This window comes from Globicephala melas, chromosome X (assembly GCF_963455315.2).
Source record: "Globicephala melas chromosome X, mGloMel1.2, whole genome shotgun sequence".
In the NCBI taxonomy this organism is placed as follows: Eukaryota; Metazoa; Chordata; class Mammalia; order Artiodactyla; family Delphinidae; genus Globicephala; species Globicephala melas.
The window spans coordinates 30,835,357-30,857,094 of NC_083335.1; the positions used below are offsets into that span (position 1 = coordinate 30,835,357).

General features: G+C 34.8%; 1 protein-coding gene and 1 non-coding gene across 4 annotated transcripts in view; both read left to right on the plus strand.

Moving 5' to 3' along the window:
• Positions 1 to 20,633, plus strand: part of LRCH2 (leucine rich repeats and calponin homology domain containing 2) — a 92,702-nt gene extending 72,069 nt beyond the window's left edge. For 2 of the 3 annotated variants that reach the window (XM_060292280.1, XM_030835720.2), the window contains 7 exons: positions 1,820 to 1,864; positions 4,882 to 4,932; positions 7,192 to 7,249; positions 8,009 to 8,121; positions 8,303 to 8,440; positions 8,594 to 8,671; positions 17,853 to 20,633. In XM_060292280.1, the coding sequence (XP_060148263.1) occupies positions 1,820 to 1,864; positions 4,882 to 4,932; positions 7,192 to 7,249; positions 8,009 to 8,121; positions 8,303 to 8,440; positions 8,594 to 8,671; positions 17,853 to 17,972 (603 nt within the window). In that variant the 3' untranslated portion in view covers positions 17,973 to 20,633. The remainder of the gene's footprint in view (positions 1 to 1,819; positions 1,865 to 4,881; positions 4,933 to 7,191; positions 7,250 to 8,008; positions 8,122 to 8,302; positions 8,441 to 8,593; positions 8,672 to 17,852) is intronic. The other variant, XM_060292281.1, reaches the window with a different exon arrangement.
• Positions 5,265 to 5,393, plus strand: LOC115841678 (small nucleolar RNA SNORA35). The gene has a single exon (XR_004034918.1). It is a non-coding gene; the product is annotated as a small nucleolar RNA SNORA35 (small nucleolar RNA).
• Positions 20,634 to 21,738: the final 1,105 nt, after the last annotated feature.

Below are 21,738 nucleotides of genomic sequence, written 5' to 3' on the forward strand. Positions count from 1 at the left end.
GCGTTATCCTGATGGAAGATTATGCGTTTTCTGTTGACTAATTCTGGACGCTTTTCATTGAGTGCTGCTTTCAGTTGGTCTAAGTGGGAGCAGTACTTGTTGGAATTAATCGTTTGGTTTTCCGGAAGGAGCTCATAATAGAGGACTCCCTTCCAATCCCACCATATACACAACATCACCTTCTTTGGTTGAAGACCAGCCTTTGGCATGGTTGGTGGTGTTTCATTTTGCTTGCCCCACGATCTCTTCCATTCCACATTATTATACAGTATCCACTTTTTATCTCCTGTCACAATTTGTTTTAAAAACAAAACGTTTTCGTTACGTTTAAGTAGAGAATCGCATGCAGAAGTACGGTCAAGAAGGTTTTTTTCACTTAACTTACGTGGAACCCAAACATCAAAGCGATTAACATAACCAAGTTGGTGCAAATGATTTTCAACACTTGATTTGGATATTTTGAGTATGTCAGCTATCTCCTGCGTGGTATAACGTTGAGTGTTCTCGGTTAATGTCTCAATTTGATCGCTATCAACTCCAATTGGCCTACCCGACTGTGGAGCATAGTCCAGCAAGAAATCTCCAGCACAAAACTTCGCAAACCACTTTTGACACGTTCGATCAGTCACAGCACCTTGTCCATACACTGCACAAACCTTTTTATGCATTTTGGTTGCGTTTTTACCTTTCTTGAAATAACAAAGCATAATATGCTGAAAATGTTGCTCTTTTGTTCCATCTTTTTTTTTTTTTTTTTTTTTTTTGCGGTATACGGGCCTCTCACTGTTGTGGCCTCTCCCGTTGCGGAGCACAGGCTCCGGACGCACAGGCTCAGCGGCCATGGCTCACGGGCCCAGCCGCTCCATGGCATGTGGAATCTTCCCGGACCGGGGCACGAACCCGTGTCCCCTGCATTGGCAGGCGGACTCTCAACCACTGTGCCACCAGGGAAGCCCTGTTCCATCTTTAATATTAAAATGGCTATACAAAAATTTACCAATTTTGATAAGTCTTTTTTAAAATGCAAGCTGATATGACAGCTGTCACATACAATCTAACAAAATTGTTTTGAATGAAGTTAAAGACAACTAAGTGCTGCTAGAGCCATCTTACAGAAAAAACTGAATGAACCTTTTGGCCAACCCAATACTATTTACCTCAGGGTTAAGAATATTAAATGGGTTCATACATGTAACACACTTCAATCAGTGCGCGGTGTATAGTAAGCACTGGTATAAGTGTTATTATCACTGTTACTGTTATTGTATAGTCAATATATACACTTAATATAGTATTTTTTTAACCTAAAATCAGTAGGTTTCTTAAAAATGGATGACATTTTTGACTGGTGAGATTACAGGCTAGGCGTGAGATAGTGGGGCCTAGAATAGAATAATATTTGAGAGAATTCAGAAGAAGTAAGTCTGAGAGAGATTACAGAAAGAATTGACTTCTTGATGTTTTGTAAATAGTGGATTAAGAAAAAGGAGGATTTAAGACAGCACTCAGATAGCAAACCTGAATGAATGGGAAATGGATTGGTTTAGGAAGGAAATGTTACTTGACGTATGTACTTAGAACAATGCCTTGCACATAGGAAGTACTGTTTTGTGTTAGCTATTAGTAAGTAGTAGGACTGTTTAAACTGGTTATGTAATTAAACAGTTTATTTATCTTTACATATAATTTACATTTTATATATAATTTAGATAATTTAATAAAAGTACCAAAATGTGAATAAACCTCATATATAATTTACTACTTAGAGAATTTATTTGTTCAAGGAAAAATAAAATAATGTGATTTAAATATTTTTCAGTATAAATCATCAAGGAAGAGTTCAAGTGGCAATGAAAACGATGAGGTGAGAAAACAGGGTAATATTAGCAATTGTTTAAAATATTTACTTTCACATGTAGTTGGCTCAATCAGAGTAAAATATAATTCATCTTTCAGTTTGTTATTGATTTAATGCACAAGTTTTTTCCAATAATAAAAACTGAGCATCGTTAGACAATTATTAATTTAATCATGTAATTTCCATCTGTCCTTTGTAGTTCAGCTTTAGAATTTTATTAACATTCATCTTGAAACTAATTAATTTAAAAATTTTACATTTTCCTATATTTTATCTTCTTAAATCAACCTGGTGGTCAATTGAGATTTTTCCTTTGGAATTTGTTAATCTCTTTTCACAGCTCTGTATACTATTTCAACACTTAAAATTAGATTTCTACAGTTTGTGCATTACTATAAATTTTTCTACTTCATCATTTTAAGCTGTACAGCAGCCTGGCATTTTTGAAATGATACAGTCTCATCACCATGAATACTTAAGCTTTGTGTATTTTTGTTTGGAAGGATTGGTAATTCATTGATGTTGGATACTTGGCAGGGTTTCTGAAAACTCCTTTAATTTTAGGAAATGGAATCACCAAAAAAACGTTTGTTGTACCTGAGCTAGAAGTTCAGCTTGGGTATTTTCCCTGTCCCTTTATATATTATATCCACTTTGGTCCTGCCTGCTTCAATATCTAATCAGTTACCAAAACCTTTTTTTTTTTGATACAGAAATATTCTGAATACATTCCCCACCTGCATTTCTGCTCTGGCAGAGGCCCTCCTCATTTCTTGCCTGTATTACTGCAATAGCATCCTTGATCTTCTCCCTCTCTCCAGTCCATTCACCTCTCTGCTGCAAATGACTGTTTCAAAGAACACAAATATGATCAGGCCATTCCCTTGCTTAGAAACCTTCACTGTCTCCTCATCACTTAGAAGGTAAATTCAAGGTCCTTCTTCATTAAGCTCCTGCTTACTACATCAGCCTCAACTCACAATTTGCCTTCCTTTCACCATACTGTCCAAAAATGTGGAATTACAAGGTTTTCTGCACTCATCCTTACATTTATTGCTTTTTTAAAAACATTTTTATTGGAGTATAATTGCTTTACAATGTTGTGTTAATTTCTGCTGTACAACAAAGTGAATCAGCTATACATATACATATATCCCCATATCCCCTCCCTCTTGAGCCTCCCTCCCACCCTCCCTATCCCACCCCTCTAGGTGGGCACAAAGCACCAAGCTGATCTCCCTGTGCTATACAGCAGCTTCTCACTAGCTATCCATTTTACATTTGGTAGTGTATATATGTCAGTGCTACTCTCTCACTTCATCCCAGCCTCCCCTTCCCCTTCCCTATGTCCTCAAGTCCATTCTCTACGTCTGCATCTTTATTCCTGTCCTGCCTCTAGGTTCTAAAGAAACATTTTTTTTTATTCCATATATATGTGTTAACATACGGCATTTGTTTTTCTCTTTCTGACTTACTTCACTCTGTATGACAGATTCTAGGTCCATCCACCTCACTACAAATAACTCAATTTCGTTTCTTTTTATGGCTGAGTAATATTCCATTGTGTATATGTGTCACATCTTCTTTATCCATTCATCCGATGATGGACACTTAGGTTGTTTCCATCTCTGGGCTATTGTAAATAGTGCTGCAATGAACATTGGGGTACATATGATTTTTGAATTATGGTTTTCTCAGGGTATATGCCCAGTAGTGGGATTGCTGGGTCATATGGTAGTTCTATGTGTAGTTTTTTAAGGATCCTCCATACTGTTCTCCACAGTGGCTGTATCAATATACATTCCCACCAACAGTGCAAGAGTGTTCCTCATGACATTTTTTTCTTATATTCCATATATATGTGTTAGCATATGGTATTTGTCTTTCTCTTTCTGACTTATTCACTCTGTATGACAGACTCTAGGTCCATCCACCTCAGTACAGATAACTCAATTTCATTTCTTTTTATGGCTGAGTAATATTCCATTGTATATATGTGCCACATCTTCTTTATCCATTCATCTGTCAATGGACATTTAGGTTGCTTCCATGTCCTGGCTGTTATTACTTCTGTGCCTTTGTCCTTGTTGTCCTCTCATCTTGGAATATTGTTAAACATCTACTCAGTTTTTTAGTTTCTCAGGAAAGTTGATTTTATCCACCACCCCCACTGTTTCCCCAAGTGCCCCTTATCTGTGCCTCATAATATATCATGCATAGCTCTATCCTTATACTGAGAAGGTTGTACTACCCATGTAAATGAATCTGTTTTCCCCCTAGACTGAGAGATCCTTGAGTGGATGGTATTTTACCAAATTTCAGTGTTCCCAGTGTCTAGCACCAGTGTCTGACATATAGTAGATAGTAATCATTTGTTGATGATGAATACATGTCGTCTGTGGTATGCATATTCAAGATTAAATGTTAAGAATTTTGTATTTGTTTAGTAGTAATCATTGAAAAAACATGGACCATTTAGTAGTATTTTATGCAATTCAATTAATTCTTTGTCATTATTTCTAAGCCTATGTTAAATACACATAATTTTCCAGGTAAATGTTATTATTTGGCGTGATGGAATTTTTGCATGCTTCCATGTACCTGTCTCAGATTGTAACATATTGTTGCCATTTCCCATCAGGAATTAATCTTAACACATGGCTCTTTTCTAAGAAATATAGAAAGGTTTTTCATTTGTGATATTTAAAGGAAATATATTTATAAGAAAATATTTGATGTAAGTAGATACTACTTCTAAAACTTTAAAGGCTTATGAATCACCTGAAATACAGATTCTGATTCAGTAGGTCTTGGGTGGGGCCTGAGATTCTGCATTTCTAACAAGCTCCCAGAGGATGCTGATGCTACTGGTCCACAGACCACACTTTGGCAAGGTGGTAGATGGCATTTTCCAGATTCTTCCTTTAGTAGTTAATCAAAAAATTTTCAGTTTTCCTTTTATATGTCTAAATCATCATTCATATTTTAATTTCATCTTTCATCTTCTTGTTTTTATATTTTAGCAAGACAGTGATAATGCTAATATGTCACCACAATCTCCAGTATCATCTGAGGTACAAGTTCTGTTTTTAAATGTGTTTACATAGGTTTCTTTGTCTCTTCTCTCTAACCTCATCTTTCTTTTTTTTAAGTGTAATTTATTCACCCATATTTAAAAATCCATAGTAGGTTAATTTATACAAACCTAGCCTATAAAAAATTCTAAGAACACTATATTTTTGAACAAATATTCATAATCAATATCACTTAAATTAGTTATTGAAAAATGCCTATAGATTACAGAAAATAATTCACTTTATACATTTTTTTATGTTTTATAATTCATCCATATTTTGAAATCAATGATAAGAACAGCTTTCAGATTTTAAATTTGAAAAAAGTACTTCAGCATTGTGCAATGGCCTTTGGTTTTTCTCATAACCAGTTAGGTCTGAAAGCAATGCAAGAAAAACTTCCTTTTTCCACGAGAAACATCCCTGTAGTGGGTTGTTCCTATCGACAGGAGGGTACACCTTTCCTAGCATCTTAGACCTAAGGAGGAGCATGGGGAGAAGGGGTAGATGAAAGTTAGAGTTTCTGAGATCTCAATCAAATACTTTGGTGGTTTGAATGATTAACTCTTCTAATTTAGTTAAACCTATTGCTTCACAATAAGAGATAAATTTAAAAAATTCTAAACAGTATCTCTTCTACTTCAGATTACTTTAGTATTCTAAAAGTGTATTGGCATTAGTAAATAGATGATTTTGTGTTCATTTGGTGAATTCAGAACTTTGTCTAAACGTTTGGATGATCCAAATTCACCATATAACTTTGGTTAATTAGCCAGTATTTCATCTTATATAGGTGATGTTAATTTTTTAAAAAGCCAGGATTCTTTGTCTATTGTTTTGGGTGAGTTGCATTATAAAACTGTTAAATGGACGTGGACATTAATTTTATAAATATGTTTCTAAATTATTTATATGGCAGGAAAATGGTTTGCATTCTTTTAGAAAATAATTTAAATTAGGATATCCTAAAATTAGTCTTCGTCACATGCTTTTGTAAATCCTTTTTTTACTTTCAGTTATAACAAATGTAAGTGCTGCCTTATTTAACTAGGTACTTCATGATTTTATGATCTGTGCTCATGGGGAGAGTATCAGTGCCAGTTTTCTCAAATAAATTATATTGCTTTTATAATACATTTTTCCTTACATTTGGATAAGTGAAAATTTTGTCTGGAAATTCATAACACTTTAACCGAGGTAATCAAGACAAACTGAGGCTTGTAGAGGGATAGGGTGGTGAGCATGTATTTTAGTAGCTCAACTGACTTTCAACTTGAATTGCTTATCATACGTTAATCAGAAAATTAAGAGAGTCAACAGAATTCTGATTGTTTTAGTTTCATCTGTGAAAGGAAAATGATAAAAACAATTAGTATAATTGTACTATAGTATAGTGCTTTACTATTAACAAAGTGCTTGCCTATACATTTAAACCTAAGAGCAGTCCCGTGAGCTGGGTAGTATACTCATCATTTTATAGCTGCAGAGACTGATAACTTTTCTTAAAGACTCCAGTCGATAAATGGTAGAGAAGTGACTGAAGCCCAGACTCTGGCTACTTCAGTTGTTGTACACATTAAATAAGATGCTGCTAAAATTACATTATCTTTCCATCTTATAATTTACAAAGTGTTTTCTTTTAGTTATCTCACTTAATCTTTACAACATCCCATTTTAAAGATGAAGGAACAGTTACAGAGAAATTAAATGTTTTGCTCAAGGCTTAGCCTAAACTTTCTGACTCTAAGTTCAGATTTTTAAAATATACCACAGTTCTTTCCAAAGCACACTACTGTGTGAAAGCACTTTGAAACAATGTGCATTCAGATAGAAGAAATAATACTTTATTATGTATCACTCTGCAGCCCCTATTAGTATGAATGTGTATATTTGCCTCAGATTATCCACTAAGGGTCAAGTCCAAAGTAGGTACTGAGTAAGTTTTACTAATTTCACTTATCTTTTCATTGAAGCTTTTTTTCATTTTGGGGGAGACTTTAATCTGGTTCTTCATTCAAAAAATACCTATTTTATATGCTTCAATAATTTTCATTTTCCTTATACTATGAGGGAGAAGTCAATTAGCAAATATTTATAGACCTTTTAGAAGTGAAATATATCAATTTGAATTCAAATGCAGTTTACCTTTCTCTACTACACTAATCATGGAAAAAAATACTTCTCAAAATTGGAATGGATATGAATAACTACCTTGATTATTTTGAAAGAAAAGAGGTTTTATTTGTTTTTTGTTTTTAGGATTATGATAGAACTGATGCTTTTTCACATGGTCCCTTTGGCTTGAAGCCTAGATCAGGTAAATATATATTCTGCGAATAAAATTTATTGGCTATATATGAAACGAGTTTCTCAGCTTAAATGGGATTGATTCCATAGTTTTAAGTACACATAGATTCTTTCCCCTCTCCTAAAAGTAATTTTCTCTTAACCTTATTTGTCTTTCCAATTCCCATTCCCCATTTCTTTCTTCCTCTTTACTTTCAAGCTCCTGAAACCTCAGCTTTTTGCCTTAGATATACTGCAGTCTTATTTCTACTCTACTGTGACTGCTATTAGAATGACCACTCTGCCAGCAGACCAAACACTGTTTGAAATTATAGCACTCCATTATATTGTGGTTTTAAAAAGGGATCTTTTCGCATTTGGCAAGCCCAAAAGAAAATGGATCCATGTTACTTGGCAAGGTATTGAATTATAGTTTTTATTCGTGAATAACTGTATTGACCTTCAAGAATAATTTCCTTTTTCTTTAAAGATAATAAAGGCTGATTTGTGTTCAGTAATAATTCTTAACCTGGATCATAAGTTTCTAATAATATGTTTAAGTAAGAACATGTATAGGTGGTAGAAATTGTTACACTTGTCTTCCCTGTTACTTTCAATTATGCAAATAAGCAGATTTCAGTTATATTCTGTAAAAAATATTTAGAATTTATTAATAATAATAGTGTTTTATGTCATTTTGTTCTGGTTCTTTTTATCATGTCTCTTTCCCCACCGATGGTTGATCCTTCCTGTTAGCTTTGTAATAAGCTAGGAAATTTCTGTTTTATAGCTTTTAGCCGCTCATCTCGTCAGGAATATGGGGCAGCAGATCCAGGTTTTACAATGAGAAGAAAGATGGAACATCTACGGGAAGAACGAGAGCAAATACGACAACTTCGCAATGTAAGTCATATTGACCTTTCAGGTCTCCTTTACAGAAATGGGTTTAATGTGGAAAATTAACAAGGTATATTTTATTTTCAGTACTCTTTAAAATTTTAGATTACATAATGGTTAGTTGTATAAATATATAACATATATGTTTAGATAGAATATCTGTGATTTATACCCGTTTCTTTTGTAGAATCTCGAATCCAGGTTAAAAGTAATTTTGCCTGATGACATTGGAGCTGCACTGATGGATGGGGTTGTTCTTTGCCATTTAGCCAATCACATAAGGCCACGCTCTGTAGCTAGTATTCATGTGCCATCACCAGCAGTGGTAAGTTTTGTCTGCAATTTGTTAGTTCTCTAAAGGAAGATAGAGCTTCTTGAAACAATCTTTAAATAATATACTTCAATAAATTTAATTTTCAGTTTTTATTAATTTTGTATAAATATACCTGAAAATATACCTTTTTATCTTACTTTACAGCCTAAACTTAGCATGGCAAAATGTCGAAGAAATGTAGAAAATTTTCTTGATGCTTGTAAAAAGCTGGGTGTCTCACAGGTAATTATTTTTCTAACAAAATGATCATTTAATTATTAATTTATTGCATGCAAACTGGATTCTTCTTCACAGTAGGAATGAGTAATGCTTTCTGAACATGAAAATGAATACCTTCCCTTGGTACCTTCTACTGAGTCCCAGCTTCAACTGTAACAGCTATCTAATGAATGATTTTAAGCTGCTTTTAAAGTAATTGTAGAAATAGTTTCAGTTTTTCACCATTGAGGGTGATGTTGGCTGTGGGTTTGTCATATATGACCTTTATTATGTTGAGGAAAGTTCCCTCTATGCCTACTTTCTGCAGGGTTTTTATCATAAATGGGTGTTGAATTTTGTCAAAAGCTTTCTCTGCATCTATTGAGATGATCACATAGTTTTTCTCCTTCAATTTGTTAATGTGGTGTATCACATTGATTGATTTGCGTATATTGAAGAATCTTTGCATTCCAGGAATAAACCCCACTTGATCATGGTGTATGATCCTTTTAATGTGCTGTTGCATTCAGTTTGCTAGTATTTTGTGGAGGATTTTTGCATCTATATTCATCAGTGATATTGGCCTGTAGTTTTCTTCCTTTGTGACATCTTTGTCTGGTTTTGGTATCAGGGTGATGGTGGCCTCATAGAATGAGTTTGGGAGTGTTCCTCCCTCTGCTCTATTTTGGAAGAGTTTGAGAAGGATAGGTGTTAGCTCTTCTCTAAATGTTTGATAGAATTCGCCTGTGAAGCCATCTGGTCCTGGGCTTTTGTTTGTTGGAAGATTTTTTTTTTTTTTTTTTTTTTTTGCGGTATACGGGCCTCTCACTGTTGTGGCCTCTCCCGTTGCGGAGCACAGGCTCCGGGCGCGCAGGCTCAGCGGCCATGGCTCACGGGCCTAGCCGCCCTGCGGCACGTGGGATCTTCCTGGACCGGGGCATGAACCCGTGTCCCCTGCATTGGCAGGCAGACTCTCAACCACTGCGCCACCAGGGAAGCCCTGTTGGAAGATTTTTAATCACAGTTTCAATTTCAGTGCTTGTGGTTGGTCTGTTCATATTTTCTATTTCTTCCTGGTTCAGTCTTGGCAGGTTGTGCATTTCTAAGAATTTGTCCATTTCTTCCAGGTTGTCCATTTTATTGGCATATAGTTGCTTATAGTAATCTCTCATGATCCTTTGTATTTCTGCAGTGTCAGTTTTTACTTCCCCTTTTTCATTTCTAATTCTATTGATTTGAGTCTTCTTCCTTTTTTTCTTGATGAGTCTGGCTAATGGTTTATCAATTTTGTTTGTCTTCTCAAAGAACCAGCTTTTAGTTTTATTGATCTTTGGTATTGTTTCCTTCATTTCTTTTTCATTTATTTCTGATCTGATTTTTATTTCTTTCCTTCTGCTAACTTTGGGGTTTTTTGTTCTTATTTCTCTAATTGCTTTAGGTGTAAGGTTAGGTTGTTTATTTGAGATATTTCTTGTTTCTTAAGGTAGGATTGTATTACCCTAAACTTCCCTCTTACAACTGCTTTTGCTGTATCCCATAGGTGTTGGGTGGTTGTGTTTCCATTGTCATTTGTTTCTAGGTGTTTTTTGAGTTCCTCTTTGATTTCTTCAGTGATCTCTTGGTTATTAAGTAGTGTATTGTTTAGCCTCCAAGTGTTTGTATTTTTTACAGATTTTTTCCTGTAATTGATATCTAGTCTCATAGCATTGTGGTCAGAAAAGATACTTGACACGATTTCAATTTTCTTAAATTTACCAAGGCTTGATATGTGACCCAAGATATGATCTGTCCTGGAGAATGTTCTATGAGCACTTGAAAAGAGTGTGTATTTTGTTGTTTTTGGATGGAATGTCCTATAAATATCAATTAAGTCCATCTTGTTTAATGTACCAAATAAAGCTTGTGTTTCCTTATTTATTTTCATTTTGGATGATCTGTCCATTGGTGAAAGTGGGGTGTTAAAGTCCCCTACTATGAATGTGTTAGTGTCGATTTCCCCTTTTATGTCTGTTAGCATTTGCCTTATGTATTGAGGTGCTCCTATGTTGGGTGTATAAATATTTACAATTGTTATATCTTCTTCTTGGATCGATCCCTTGATCATTATGTAGTGTCCTTCTTTGTCTCTTGTAATAGTCTTTGTTTTAAAGTCTATTTTGTCTGATATGAGAATTGCTACTCCAGCTTTCTTCTGATTTGCATTTGCATGGAATATCTTTTCCATACCCTCACTGTCCGTCTGTATGTGTCCCTAGGTCTGAAGTGGGTCTCTTGTAGACAATATATATACGGGCCTTGTTTTTGTATCCATTCAGCCAGTCTGTGTCTTTTGGTGGGAGCATTTAGTCCATTGACATTTAAGGTAATTATTGATATGTATGTTCCTATTACCATTTTCTTAATTGTTTTGGGTTTGTTATTGTAGGTCTTTTCTTTCTCTTGTGTTTCCTGCCTAGAGAAGTTCCCCTAGCATTTGTTGTAAAGCTGGTTTGGTGGTGCTGAATTCTCTTAGCTTTTGCTTGTCTGTAAAGCTTTTAATTTCTCCATCAAATCTGAATGAGATCCTTGCTGTGTAGAGTAATCTTGGTTCTAGATTTTCCTCCTTCATCACTTTAAATATGTCCTGCCACTCCTTTCTGGCTTGCAGAGTTTCTTCTGAAAGATCAGCTGTTAACGTTATGGGGATTCCCTTGTGTGTTATTTGTTGCTTTTCTGTTGCTGCTTTTAATATTTTTTCTTTGTATTTAATTTTTGATAGTTTGATTAATATGTGTCTTGGTGTGTTTCTCCTTGGATTTATCCTGAATGGGACTCTCTGTGCTTCCTCGACTTGATTAACTATTTCCTTTCCCATATTAAGGAAGTTTTCAACTATAATCTCTTCAAAGATTTTCTCAGTTCCTTTCTTTTTCTCCTCTTCTTCTGGGACGCCTGTAATTCGAATGTTGGTGCCTATAATGTTGTCCCAGAGGTCTCTGAGACTGTCCTCAATTCCTTTCATTCTTTTTTCTTTATTTTGCTCTGTAGTAGTTATTTCCACTGTTTTATCTTCCAGGTCACTTATACATTCTTCTGCCTCAGTTATTCTGCTGTTGATCCCTTCTAGAGAATTTTTCATTTCATTTATTGTGTTTTTCATCCCTGCTGTTTGCTCTTTAGTTCTTCTAGGTCCTTGTTAAACGTTTCTTGTATTTTCTCCATTCTATTTCCAAGATTTTGGACCATCTTTACTATCATTATTCTGAATTCTTTTTCAGGTAGACTGCCTATTTTCTCTTCATTTGTTTGGTCTGGTGGGTTTTTATCTTGCTTCTTCATCTGCTGTGTGTTCTTCTGTCTTCTCGTTTTTCTTATCTTACTGTGTTTGGGGTCTCCTTTTTGCAGGCTGCAGGTTCATAGTTCCCGTTTTTTTTGGTGTCTGTCCCCAGTGGCTAAGGTTGGTTCAGTGGGTTGTGTAGGCTTCCTGGTGGACGGGACTAGTGCCTCTGTTCTGGTGGATGAGGCTGGATCTTGTCTTTCTAGTGGGCAGGTCCATGTCTGGTGGTGTGTTTTGGGGTGTCTGTGGCCTTATTATGATTTTAGGCAGCCTCTCTGCTAATGGGTGGGGTTGTGTTCCTGTCTTGCTAGTTGTTTGGCATAGGGTGTCCAGCACTGTAGCTTGCTGGTCGTTGAGTGGAGCTGGGTCTTGGTGTTGAGATGGAGATCTCTGGGAGATTTTTGCTGTTTGATATTATGTGGAGCTGGGAGGTCTCTTGTAGACCAGTGTCCTGAACTTGGCTCTCCCACCTCAGAGGCACAGCCCTGAGGCCTGGCTGGGGCACTAAGAGCCTGTCATCAACATGGTACGAAACTCCAGAACTCCACACTCCTGAGGCCCCTGTCTGGATGTGCCACCTCTCCCCTTCTGTGCAGGTCCAGTTAATTTTTATATGTGTTGAAAAGTATGGATTGAAGTTATCTTTTTTTAGGCCTGGGATTGGTTACACACATTTTTTTTTAAACATTATTATTGAGATATAATTAACATACCATAAAATTCACCCATTTAAAGTGTATAATTCAATGATTTTTAGTATATTCACAGAGTTGGGCAGCGGTCTAAGTGTAGAATATTTTTTTATTTTTTGCATTTTTGAGTGTTTTATTTATATGAAACTGGATAAAATGTGTTTATTTCTCAGAAAAGACATGTGGAGGTAGAAATGTACCTTTCAACTATTCATGGGTACACTGGTACACTGGGGAGATTGTAAAAGTGCAGATTGTGATTCAGTAGGTCTGGTGGGCCTGAGTTCTAGTTTTTTCACAAGCTCATTTTTTTGTTTAACATCTTTATTGGAGTATAATTGCTTTACAATGGTGTGTTAGTTTCTGCTTTATAACAAAACGAATCAGTTATACATATACATATGTTCCCATATATCTTGCCTCTTGCGTCTCCCTCCCTCCCACCCTTCCTATCCCACCCCTCTAGGTGGTCACAAAGCACCGAGCTGATCTCCCTGTGCTATGCGGCTACTTCCCACTAGCGATCTATTTTACATTTGGTAGTGTATATATGTCCATGCCACTCTCTCACTTTGTCACAGCTTACCCTTCCCCCTCCCCATATCCTCAAGTCCATTCTCTAGTAGGTCTGTGTCTTTATTCCTGTCTTTCCCCTAGGTTCTTCATGACATTTTTTTTCTTAAATTCCATATATATGTGTTAGCATATGGTATTTGTCTTTCTCTTTCTGACTTACTTCACTCTGTATGACAGACTCTAGGTCCATCCACCTCACTACAAATAACTCAATTTCGTTTCTTTTTATGGCTGAGTGATATTCCATTGTATATATGTGCCACATCTTCTTTATCCATTCATCCGATGATGGACACTTAGGTTGCTTCCATCTCCTGGCTATTGTAAACAGAGCTGCAATGAACATTTTGGTACATGACTCTTTTTGAATTATGGCTTTCTCAAGGTATATGCCTAGTAGTAGGATTGCTGGGTCATATGGTAGTTCTATTTTTAGTTTTTTAAGGAACCTCCATACTGTTCTCCATAGTGGCTATGCCAATTCACATTCCCTAAGTGTAGAATATTTTTATCACCCCAGAAAGAAACCTCTTACCTGTTAACAGTCCTTCTCCTGTTCTATCTCTATGAATTTTCCTATTCTGGACATCACATATTAATGACATCATATGTTATGGGGTCTTTTGTGTCTGGCTTCTTCCATTTAGCATAATACTCTCAAGGTTCATCCATGTTGTAGCATAAAGCAGTACAGACATACCGTTTTATTGCACTTCACTTTATTGTGCTTCACAGTTACTGCATTTTTTATGAATTGAAGGTTTGTGGCAACCCTGCATTGTCAGATGATGATTAGAATTTTTTAGCAAGAAAGTATTTTATAATTAAGGTTTGTTTTAAGACAGTGTTATTGCACACTAATAGAGTGCAGTATAATGTAAACATAACTTTTGTATTCACTAGGAAACAAAAGTTCATGTGACTTACTTTATTGTAATATTTGCTTTATTTTGGTGATCTAGAACTGGAGTCTCTATCTCTGAAATATGGCTCTACCTCATTTTTTAGGGCTCTATGTATATACCACAGTTTGTTTACCGTTCATCAGTTGATGGATATTAGGGCTGTTTCCACTCATTGTTTATTGTGAATAATGCTGCTATGCACATTCATGAACACGTTTTTGTTTGAAAATGTTTTAATTCTCTTAGTTAACTAGGTTATATGGTAGTTTATATGGTTGCTCTATGCTGGATTACATGGTAGCTCTATGTTTACCTTTCTGAGGAACTGCTAAGCTATTTTCTGATTTACATTACCACCAGCAATGTATGAGGGTTCTAATTTCTCTGAATCCTCACCAGCAATTATCATTGTCTACCTTTTTTTTTTTTTTTTTTGCAGTACACGGGCCTCTCACTGTTGTGGTCTCTCCCGTTGTGGAGCACAGGCTCTGGACGCACAGGTTCAGCGGCCATGGCTCATGGTCCCAGCCGCTCCGCGGCATGTGGGATTTTCCCGGACCAGGGCACAAACCCGTGTCCCCTGCATTGGCAGGCGGACTCGCAACCACTGTGCCACCAGGGAAGCCTTTGTCTACCTTTTTGATTCTAGTCATACTAGTGGGTCTGAAGTGGTCTCATTGTGGGTTTTTTTAAAAAAATATTTATTTATTTATTTGGCTGCACCGGGTCTTAGTTGCAGCATGCAGGATCTAGTTCCCTGACCGGGGATCGAACCCGGGCCCCCTGCATTGGGAGCACGGAGTATTAACCGCTGGACTACCAGGGAAGCCCCATTGTGGTTTTGATTATTAGCATTTCCTTAATGATTAATGATGTTGGGCATCTTTTTGTGTGCCTTTTGACTATTTGTATATATTCTTTGGAGAAATGTCTTTTCAAATCCTGTGCTCATTTGTTAATTGAATTAGTCTCCTTTTTATTATTAACTTCTGTATATATTCCAGATACAGGTTCCTTATGAGAAATATGATTCTAGTTTTCTGAGAGTTCTTACCACAAATGGATGTTGTTGTGTCAAGTGCTTTTTCTACATCTGCTGAGTTAACATATTTTTTCTTTCACAGCATTGTGAATTACATTGGTTGATTTTCAGATATTAACTCAAACCTGGACTTCTGGGATAAACCCTACTTGGTCATGATGGATTTTGTTGTTGTTATTTTTATATTGTTGGATTCAATTTGCTAAAATTTTGTTTAGCCCTTTTGCATCTATGTTAGTGGGGTTATTAGTCTTCTGTTTTCTTTCTTTTAATGGTTTTGCCTGGTTTTGGTGTCCAGTAATGCTGACCTCATGGAACATGTTAGGAAGTATTCCCTGCTGTTCACTTTTCTTGAAGATTTTGGGTAGAATTGCTATTATTTCTTTATTAAATATTTAGTCAAATTCATTATTGAACCTTGAAGCCATCTAGGCAAGGGGTTTTCTTTGTGGGAAAGTATTTAACTACAATTCAATTTCTTTATTAGATATAGGGCTATTCTATTTTTCTGTTTGTTCTTGTATGAGCTTTGGTATACTGTATCTTTCAAAGAATTTGTCCATTTCATGTAGTTTGTCAAACTTATTGTTATAATGTTGTTTATAATGTCCCCCTTATTATCATTTTAGTATTTGTAGACTCTCTTGTGGTGTCACTTCTTTTATTCCTGATATTGGTAATTCTTGTATTTTCTCTCTTTTTTGTGATTAATCTAGCGAGGGATTTATGAATTTAAAAAAATTTTCTCAATGAACTAATGTTTGGTTTCATTGATTTTTTTTTGCTATTATTTTCTGTTTTTTAATTTTATTGTTTTCCTCTCTCATCTTCATTATTTCCTTCTTTATGCTTACCATTGGTTTACTTTGCTTTTCTTTTTCTAGTTTCTAAGATGAGAGTTGAGGTCATTGATGTGACACCTGTTTTTCTTTTCTAATATATATTTTAGTGGTTTTTTGAATAAATAAGCAAAATATTAGGAGGGCAACAAATGTTGCAGTGAAAATGGAGTGAGAAGATAGTTTTTGAGAACTCTTGATAAATGAGATATTATCAGTAGTATTTGGTGATTGACTTACGGGAGTAAGGAGGAAAGAGACTACTATGATTCCCAGGTTTATGTTGAGAGAGATTGAATAGTGTATTACTCACTGAGGTATAGAATACAGTGGAGAAGTTAATTTAGTAAGAAGTAGTTCTGTTGTGGACATATTGATTTTGATATGTCTGTTGGATATCCATTTGGCTGTATCAAGTTGACATTTGTATCTGGAGCTCAATAGAGAGATCTTGGCAGGAAATAAAGATTTGAAAGTTATCAGGATGGAAAATATAGTTGTTACTATTTGGGAATAAGGGCCCTGTCTTGCCAAGGCTTCCAATGTTTCTAGAAACACTGAATTAAAAAAAAAAAAGTGAGCTTCCCTGGTGACGCAGTGGTTGAGAGTCCGCCTGCCGATGCAGGGGACACGGATTCGTGCCCCGGTCCGGGAAGATCCCACATGCCACGGAGTGGCTAGGCCCGTGAGCCATGGCCGCTGAGCCTGCGCGTCCGGAGCCTGTGCTCCGCAACGGGAGAGGCCACAACAGTGAGAGGCCCATGTACTGCAAAAAAAAAAGTAATGTTTCTAGATTTTTAAAATACTGTGGTAGCTAACTAAAACAAATTATGGACCAGATGGGACCTGTAGATGGTCTGTTTGCCACCCAATGTATCCATTCTTATTTTCCTGAGATAAGCGAGTGTCCCACCTGAAGCAGTAGAATGCATTGTTTCTTCAAAAATGCAACCAAATTTATTTGTTGTGCACATGCATGCAGACCTTCAGTTAAAACCCTTGTAGTTTTGATGAGGCTTTGAGAATACCAAGGAGAGGATATAGTTTGAAAAGAGAAGAGGGTGAAGACAGAACCGTTGGAAACATTAAGATTGTTAGAAGAGGATCAGTGAAGGCTAATGAAACCTAATGCAAAGTTGTCTCTGAACCCTCTTTCTCATAGAGTTGTGAATATCAAATGACACACGTGATGACTTAGAAGAGAAGGCAGTTGTTATTTATTAAATTCTAGACTATTGGAACTAAGAAGCAACACATCACTAGAAGCTGGAGGGAAGTAACCTTAAGACAAAAAAAAAGTACTGAAGTGCTGTATACATCACAGACCATGGAACCTCAGAACTGATAGAAAGAACCAGAGTGGCTAGTTTTGTATAGGACTGAACAGTTTACAAAGTGGTTCCGTATATAGACTGCTCTGTTTGTTTCTCACACAGTTCCATTTTCAGGTTGAAAAAACAGAGTCTCAGGGAATTTTAGTACCTTTAGTACTTCATATGGCCCTTAGATCCCTTGGCTGGAAATGTAGTGCTCTTTCTGCTGTAGCATGAAAGCTTAGGGAACATTTAGCACCACTGTCTCACTTTAAAATATTTGCTTATTGTGTGTATCAGATCAACTTCAGGTCAAAATACAACCTGTAAAATAGAATTCCATACCATAAAAATGTATTGAAACAGACATTTTAAAATTAGATTTTAATCTAATTAGAATTGTGTACTTTTAACTTGAAGTTTCATAAAAAGCATGTTTTAAAAACCCAGTTCTGACTTTTTCAGGTTTTGCTACACTATTAAGAAGCAAATGTTTAGATATCATTTGTTTTTTTTTTTCAGGAAAGACTCTGTTTGCCTCATCATATTTTGGAAGAAAGAGGTCTTGTGAAAGTTGGTGTCACAGTTCAGGCTCTTCTTGAATTACCTACAACCAAGGCATCTCAGCTTTCTACGGCTTGATTATAACATTTAAAAATCATAAGTGTCTAGTTTCATTTGAAGTGATTTCAAATATCTCAAATTTATGAATAAGGATGTCTAATCAAAAATAATTTTATTACATCAAGCCTTAGGTTTAAGAAATATTATGTTAAAACATTAAAATTCAATTTTGCATTGCCCAAACTTCTTTTGGGGGAAAACTGGATCAACTTAAGAGTTTTTGATAAATTCAAATTCTCTTTTTACTAAGTCAGCTGATAACCTTGATTATTTTTCAATAATCAGATTAATACTAAATTTAAAATGTGGTTTCAATTCAATAATCACATTAGGTTTAATTTTTTTTATCATAGCATACTGGTGAACATGTGGATAAGGTAATCATTTTTTACCAATTTAAAACAATTCTATATTTGAGTTATTTAATATGCTTGTAATTCTAGTTTATACATAATTTCTTCAATCTTTGGTCTTAGTTTTCTAGAAAAAAGTGAGTAGAAATTATAGAACTCTGGCTTTATATTAAATTCTTTTAGTATTATAGGTTGGTGCCAAAATATTTTCAGTTGTACTGTAGATTGTTTACATGTGAAGTGCCTGTGTAATTGATGACTCTTATATAGTCTTAAGCATTTTTGCAATTTCTTTTTATGTATTAATGGAATCAATGGAATTTTAAAATATTTTAGTAGATTTTGTAAGTTCAGTAATATGTGAGGATAAATGTGCCTCACATTGTGACATTTGTGTTTTTTATTTAGTCCATTGCAGTTTTCGTAAATTGGTTATTTCATGTTGTCAGAAAAACAATGTTAATATGCTTAATTTATGCTATTTAATTTTGCAAAACTTAATCATCTTTTAAAATGTATTATTTGAAAAGTATTTTATTTCTGTATTGAAAATGTTACACAAAGCAGTAGGGTTTTTGCAAATTAGCAGAGTAATTAATTGTCAAGGACATTTTGATAAAACTGCCAAAGTTTGGATTTATATCTTGACTTTCAGGAACGTTATTACATCAGTGTGCTGCCTTTGGTTACATTCAGGTTCAGAGAGCAGCAATTGAGGAATAGGTTTTTATTAGAAAATATGTCCATTTGTGGAACCTGTAAATCTTAATTGATCCTCAACATGATGTTGAAATAAACACAAACCGTTCTATAAATCTTTTCATAAGTATACTGTTACATAAAGTCCTTGTTTAATTTAGAGATGGATAAATTTGCATTGGTAGTAGTGCAGGAATTTTTCAAAACCATTACTGTGATGAATAACTCAGTTTGCTGTAGAAAAACCTTAGTATAATTATAATTACTTTCGTAGTAATCAAGCAAGTATCATATGTTAAATATGTGATTATTTGCACTTGTTACCTCTTAATATGGATGCAACTTACTAAAAATGTTGGCCTGGGTATTTCAAAGGTATATATAAAAGGTAAAAACCATTGTGCCAAATGGTATAGTAAGGGTTGGTTTAGGAACAACTCTACTTTTTTGATCAATCGGCATGAAGCCATATAATTAAGTTTTGGCTTTAGGATACAGATGTGTTCTTTACATTCCCCAAGGGTCAAATTGAAGCTTTTAAAGAATTAAAGCTTCTTATGACTAAAAGATTTAAAAATTAAATTATTAGTAATTTATTACTTTAAATATTTGAGCTAATTAGTTATTATTTTTCAGTTGGATCTTAAAAAACGGCATTGACATAATCAATCTCTCTAGTGAAAACTTGGGTAATAAAGGTAAGAAATGACAAATACCTTAGTTGTTAGTTTTTAATGTAAAAATTTGACAGTGTTACAAATAAAGCGATCATTAAAAGCTACAGCAATCATTCATACTGCTTTCATAGTTATCATGCTGTAGAATTCCTCTTGTTAATCAATCTAGATGTTAATTATTTTACAAGTATCTTCATGTTTCATATCATTGAAATATTAGTGAAATTATAGGCCATTTCCTTATTGCATTTCACTTACTTGTCAATTAGTTATTACTTTAAAGAGAAAATACACCAGAACCTTTGTAGCATTCTTTACTGCAAAGCAGAATTCCATTTAAGATGGGTCTATCTGAGGTCCATACCATGGCAGTTTATTTACTGTAGTGGCAAAAGGCAACATCACCTCTATGGCAGTTTCACAGCATAGTCCCCAAGCACACATTATACCAAGGCTCTGATGTATTTCTTTTAGTATTTTTGAGTAAGTGTAAAGTTATTCTAAATGGTCTTTATGGTTATTATATATTTACTTCATCAGTTATTGAATTAAGAATAATTATCATTATTTGAATTGGATTTGTGATTTGAAGAAGGTTAAATAATCAAACTAAAATATTTTATTAGGACCTAAAACATGCAGTAGATAGCTGCTTCTGCTAAATTTTATTCCTGTATCACACAAGAAAGAGGTGATGTCAGATATGTTAGAATTGAAATAAGGAGTAAAAATACATTACCATTTGTTTCATAATTATCTTTACAGAATGCTAGTTTATTGACTTTTCTAACTGAATTTTTTGAAGAATTCAGAAATGTTTGTATTGGTCACAGATCTATTATGATTGATTTTCTGATGCATTTAAAAATAAATGGAACACTAAATGTATATTACTGATGCAAACTGTGGATAAAGTTGAACGAAAAAATTAAAGTCTGAGATTTCTTTTCTCCCTTTCTACCTCTTCTCTTAACATCACAGCATTCATTTTTTGTAGGTATTTGATAGCTTGTGTCTATGTTCTCTAGTATGGAAAAATAGACTTCAAGAGGATATTCAAAGTAAGTTGAGTCTAGATTTTCTTTACATCATGATATTTTTAGTAGACAATGTTTTCTTTAAAAAAACAATGATTTCCTCATATATCTTCACAAAATGATGTCACCTTAAGATAGATTGGATATAACATAAATGTCAGATAAACCTTTACATAAAATAAAAGGTAGGACACTCCCTTCTGGCCTGCAGAGTTTCTGCTGAAAAATCAGCTGATAACCTTATGGGGATTCCCTTGTATGTTATTTGTTGCTTTTCCCTTGTTACTTTTCAGGTTTTTTCTTTATCTTTAATTTTTGTCAATTTGATTACTTTGTGTCTCGGTGTGTTCCTCCTTGGGTTAATCCTGTATGGAGTCTCTGCATTGCCTGTCATTTAAAGTTAGGAATAGATTGATTTTTACTGTGCTCCATTAATATGCATCAAATAGCTACCTAAGTAGATGAGAAATGCATTAGGTATGTACATAAAGAGAAATAGATTTTTCAGTTAGCAAATTGAATTTTCTAGAACTTTGTTGTTCAGATATCTCAGTCACTTCTATTGCAAAGAAATACAAAGTAATGCTGTATAATTTATAAAGTAGTAATTAAAATTATACCTTAGGGCAGTGATTCTTTTCTTTTATTATATAAGTTTCAGGTATACAGCATTATAATTCGACATCTATATATATACACTACAAAGTGGTCACCACCACAAGCCTAGTTACCATCCATCACCATACAGTTTACCCTCTTCACCTGTTTTGCCCTTCCCCAACCCCCTTCCCCTCTGGTAACCACTAGTCTGATCTCTGTATCTATCAGTTTGTTTTTGTTTTATTTTCTTTCTTTGTTTGTTTGTTTTTTAGATTTCACTTAGCATAATACCTTCAAGGTCCATCCATGTTGTTGCAAATGGCAGAATTTCATTCTCTTTTATGCCTGAGTAGTATTTCGTTGTGTGTATAAACCATATCTTCTTTATCCATTCATCCATCATGGGTGCTTAGCTTAT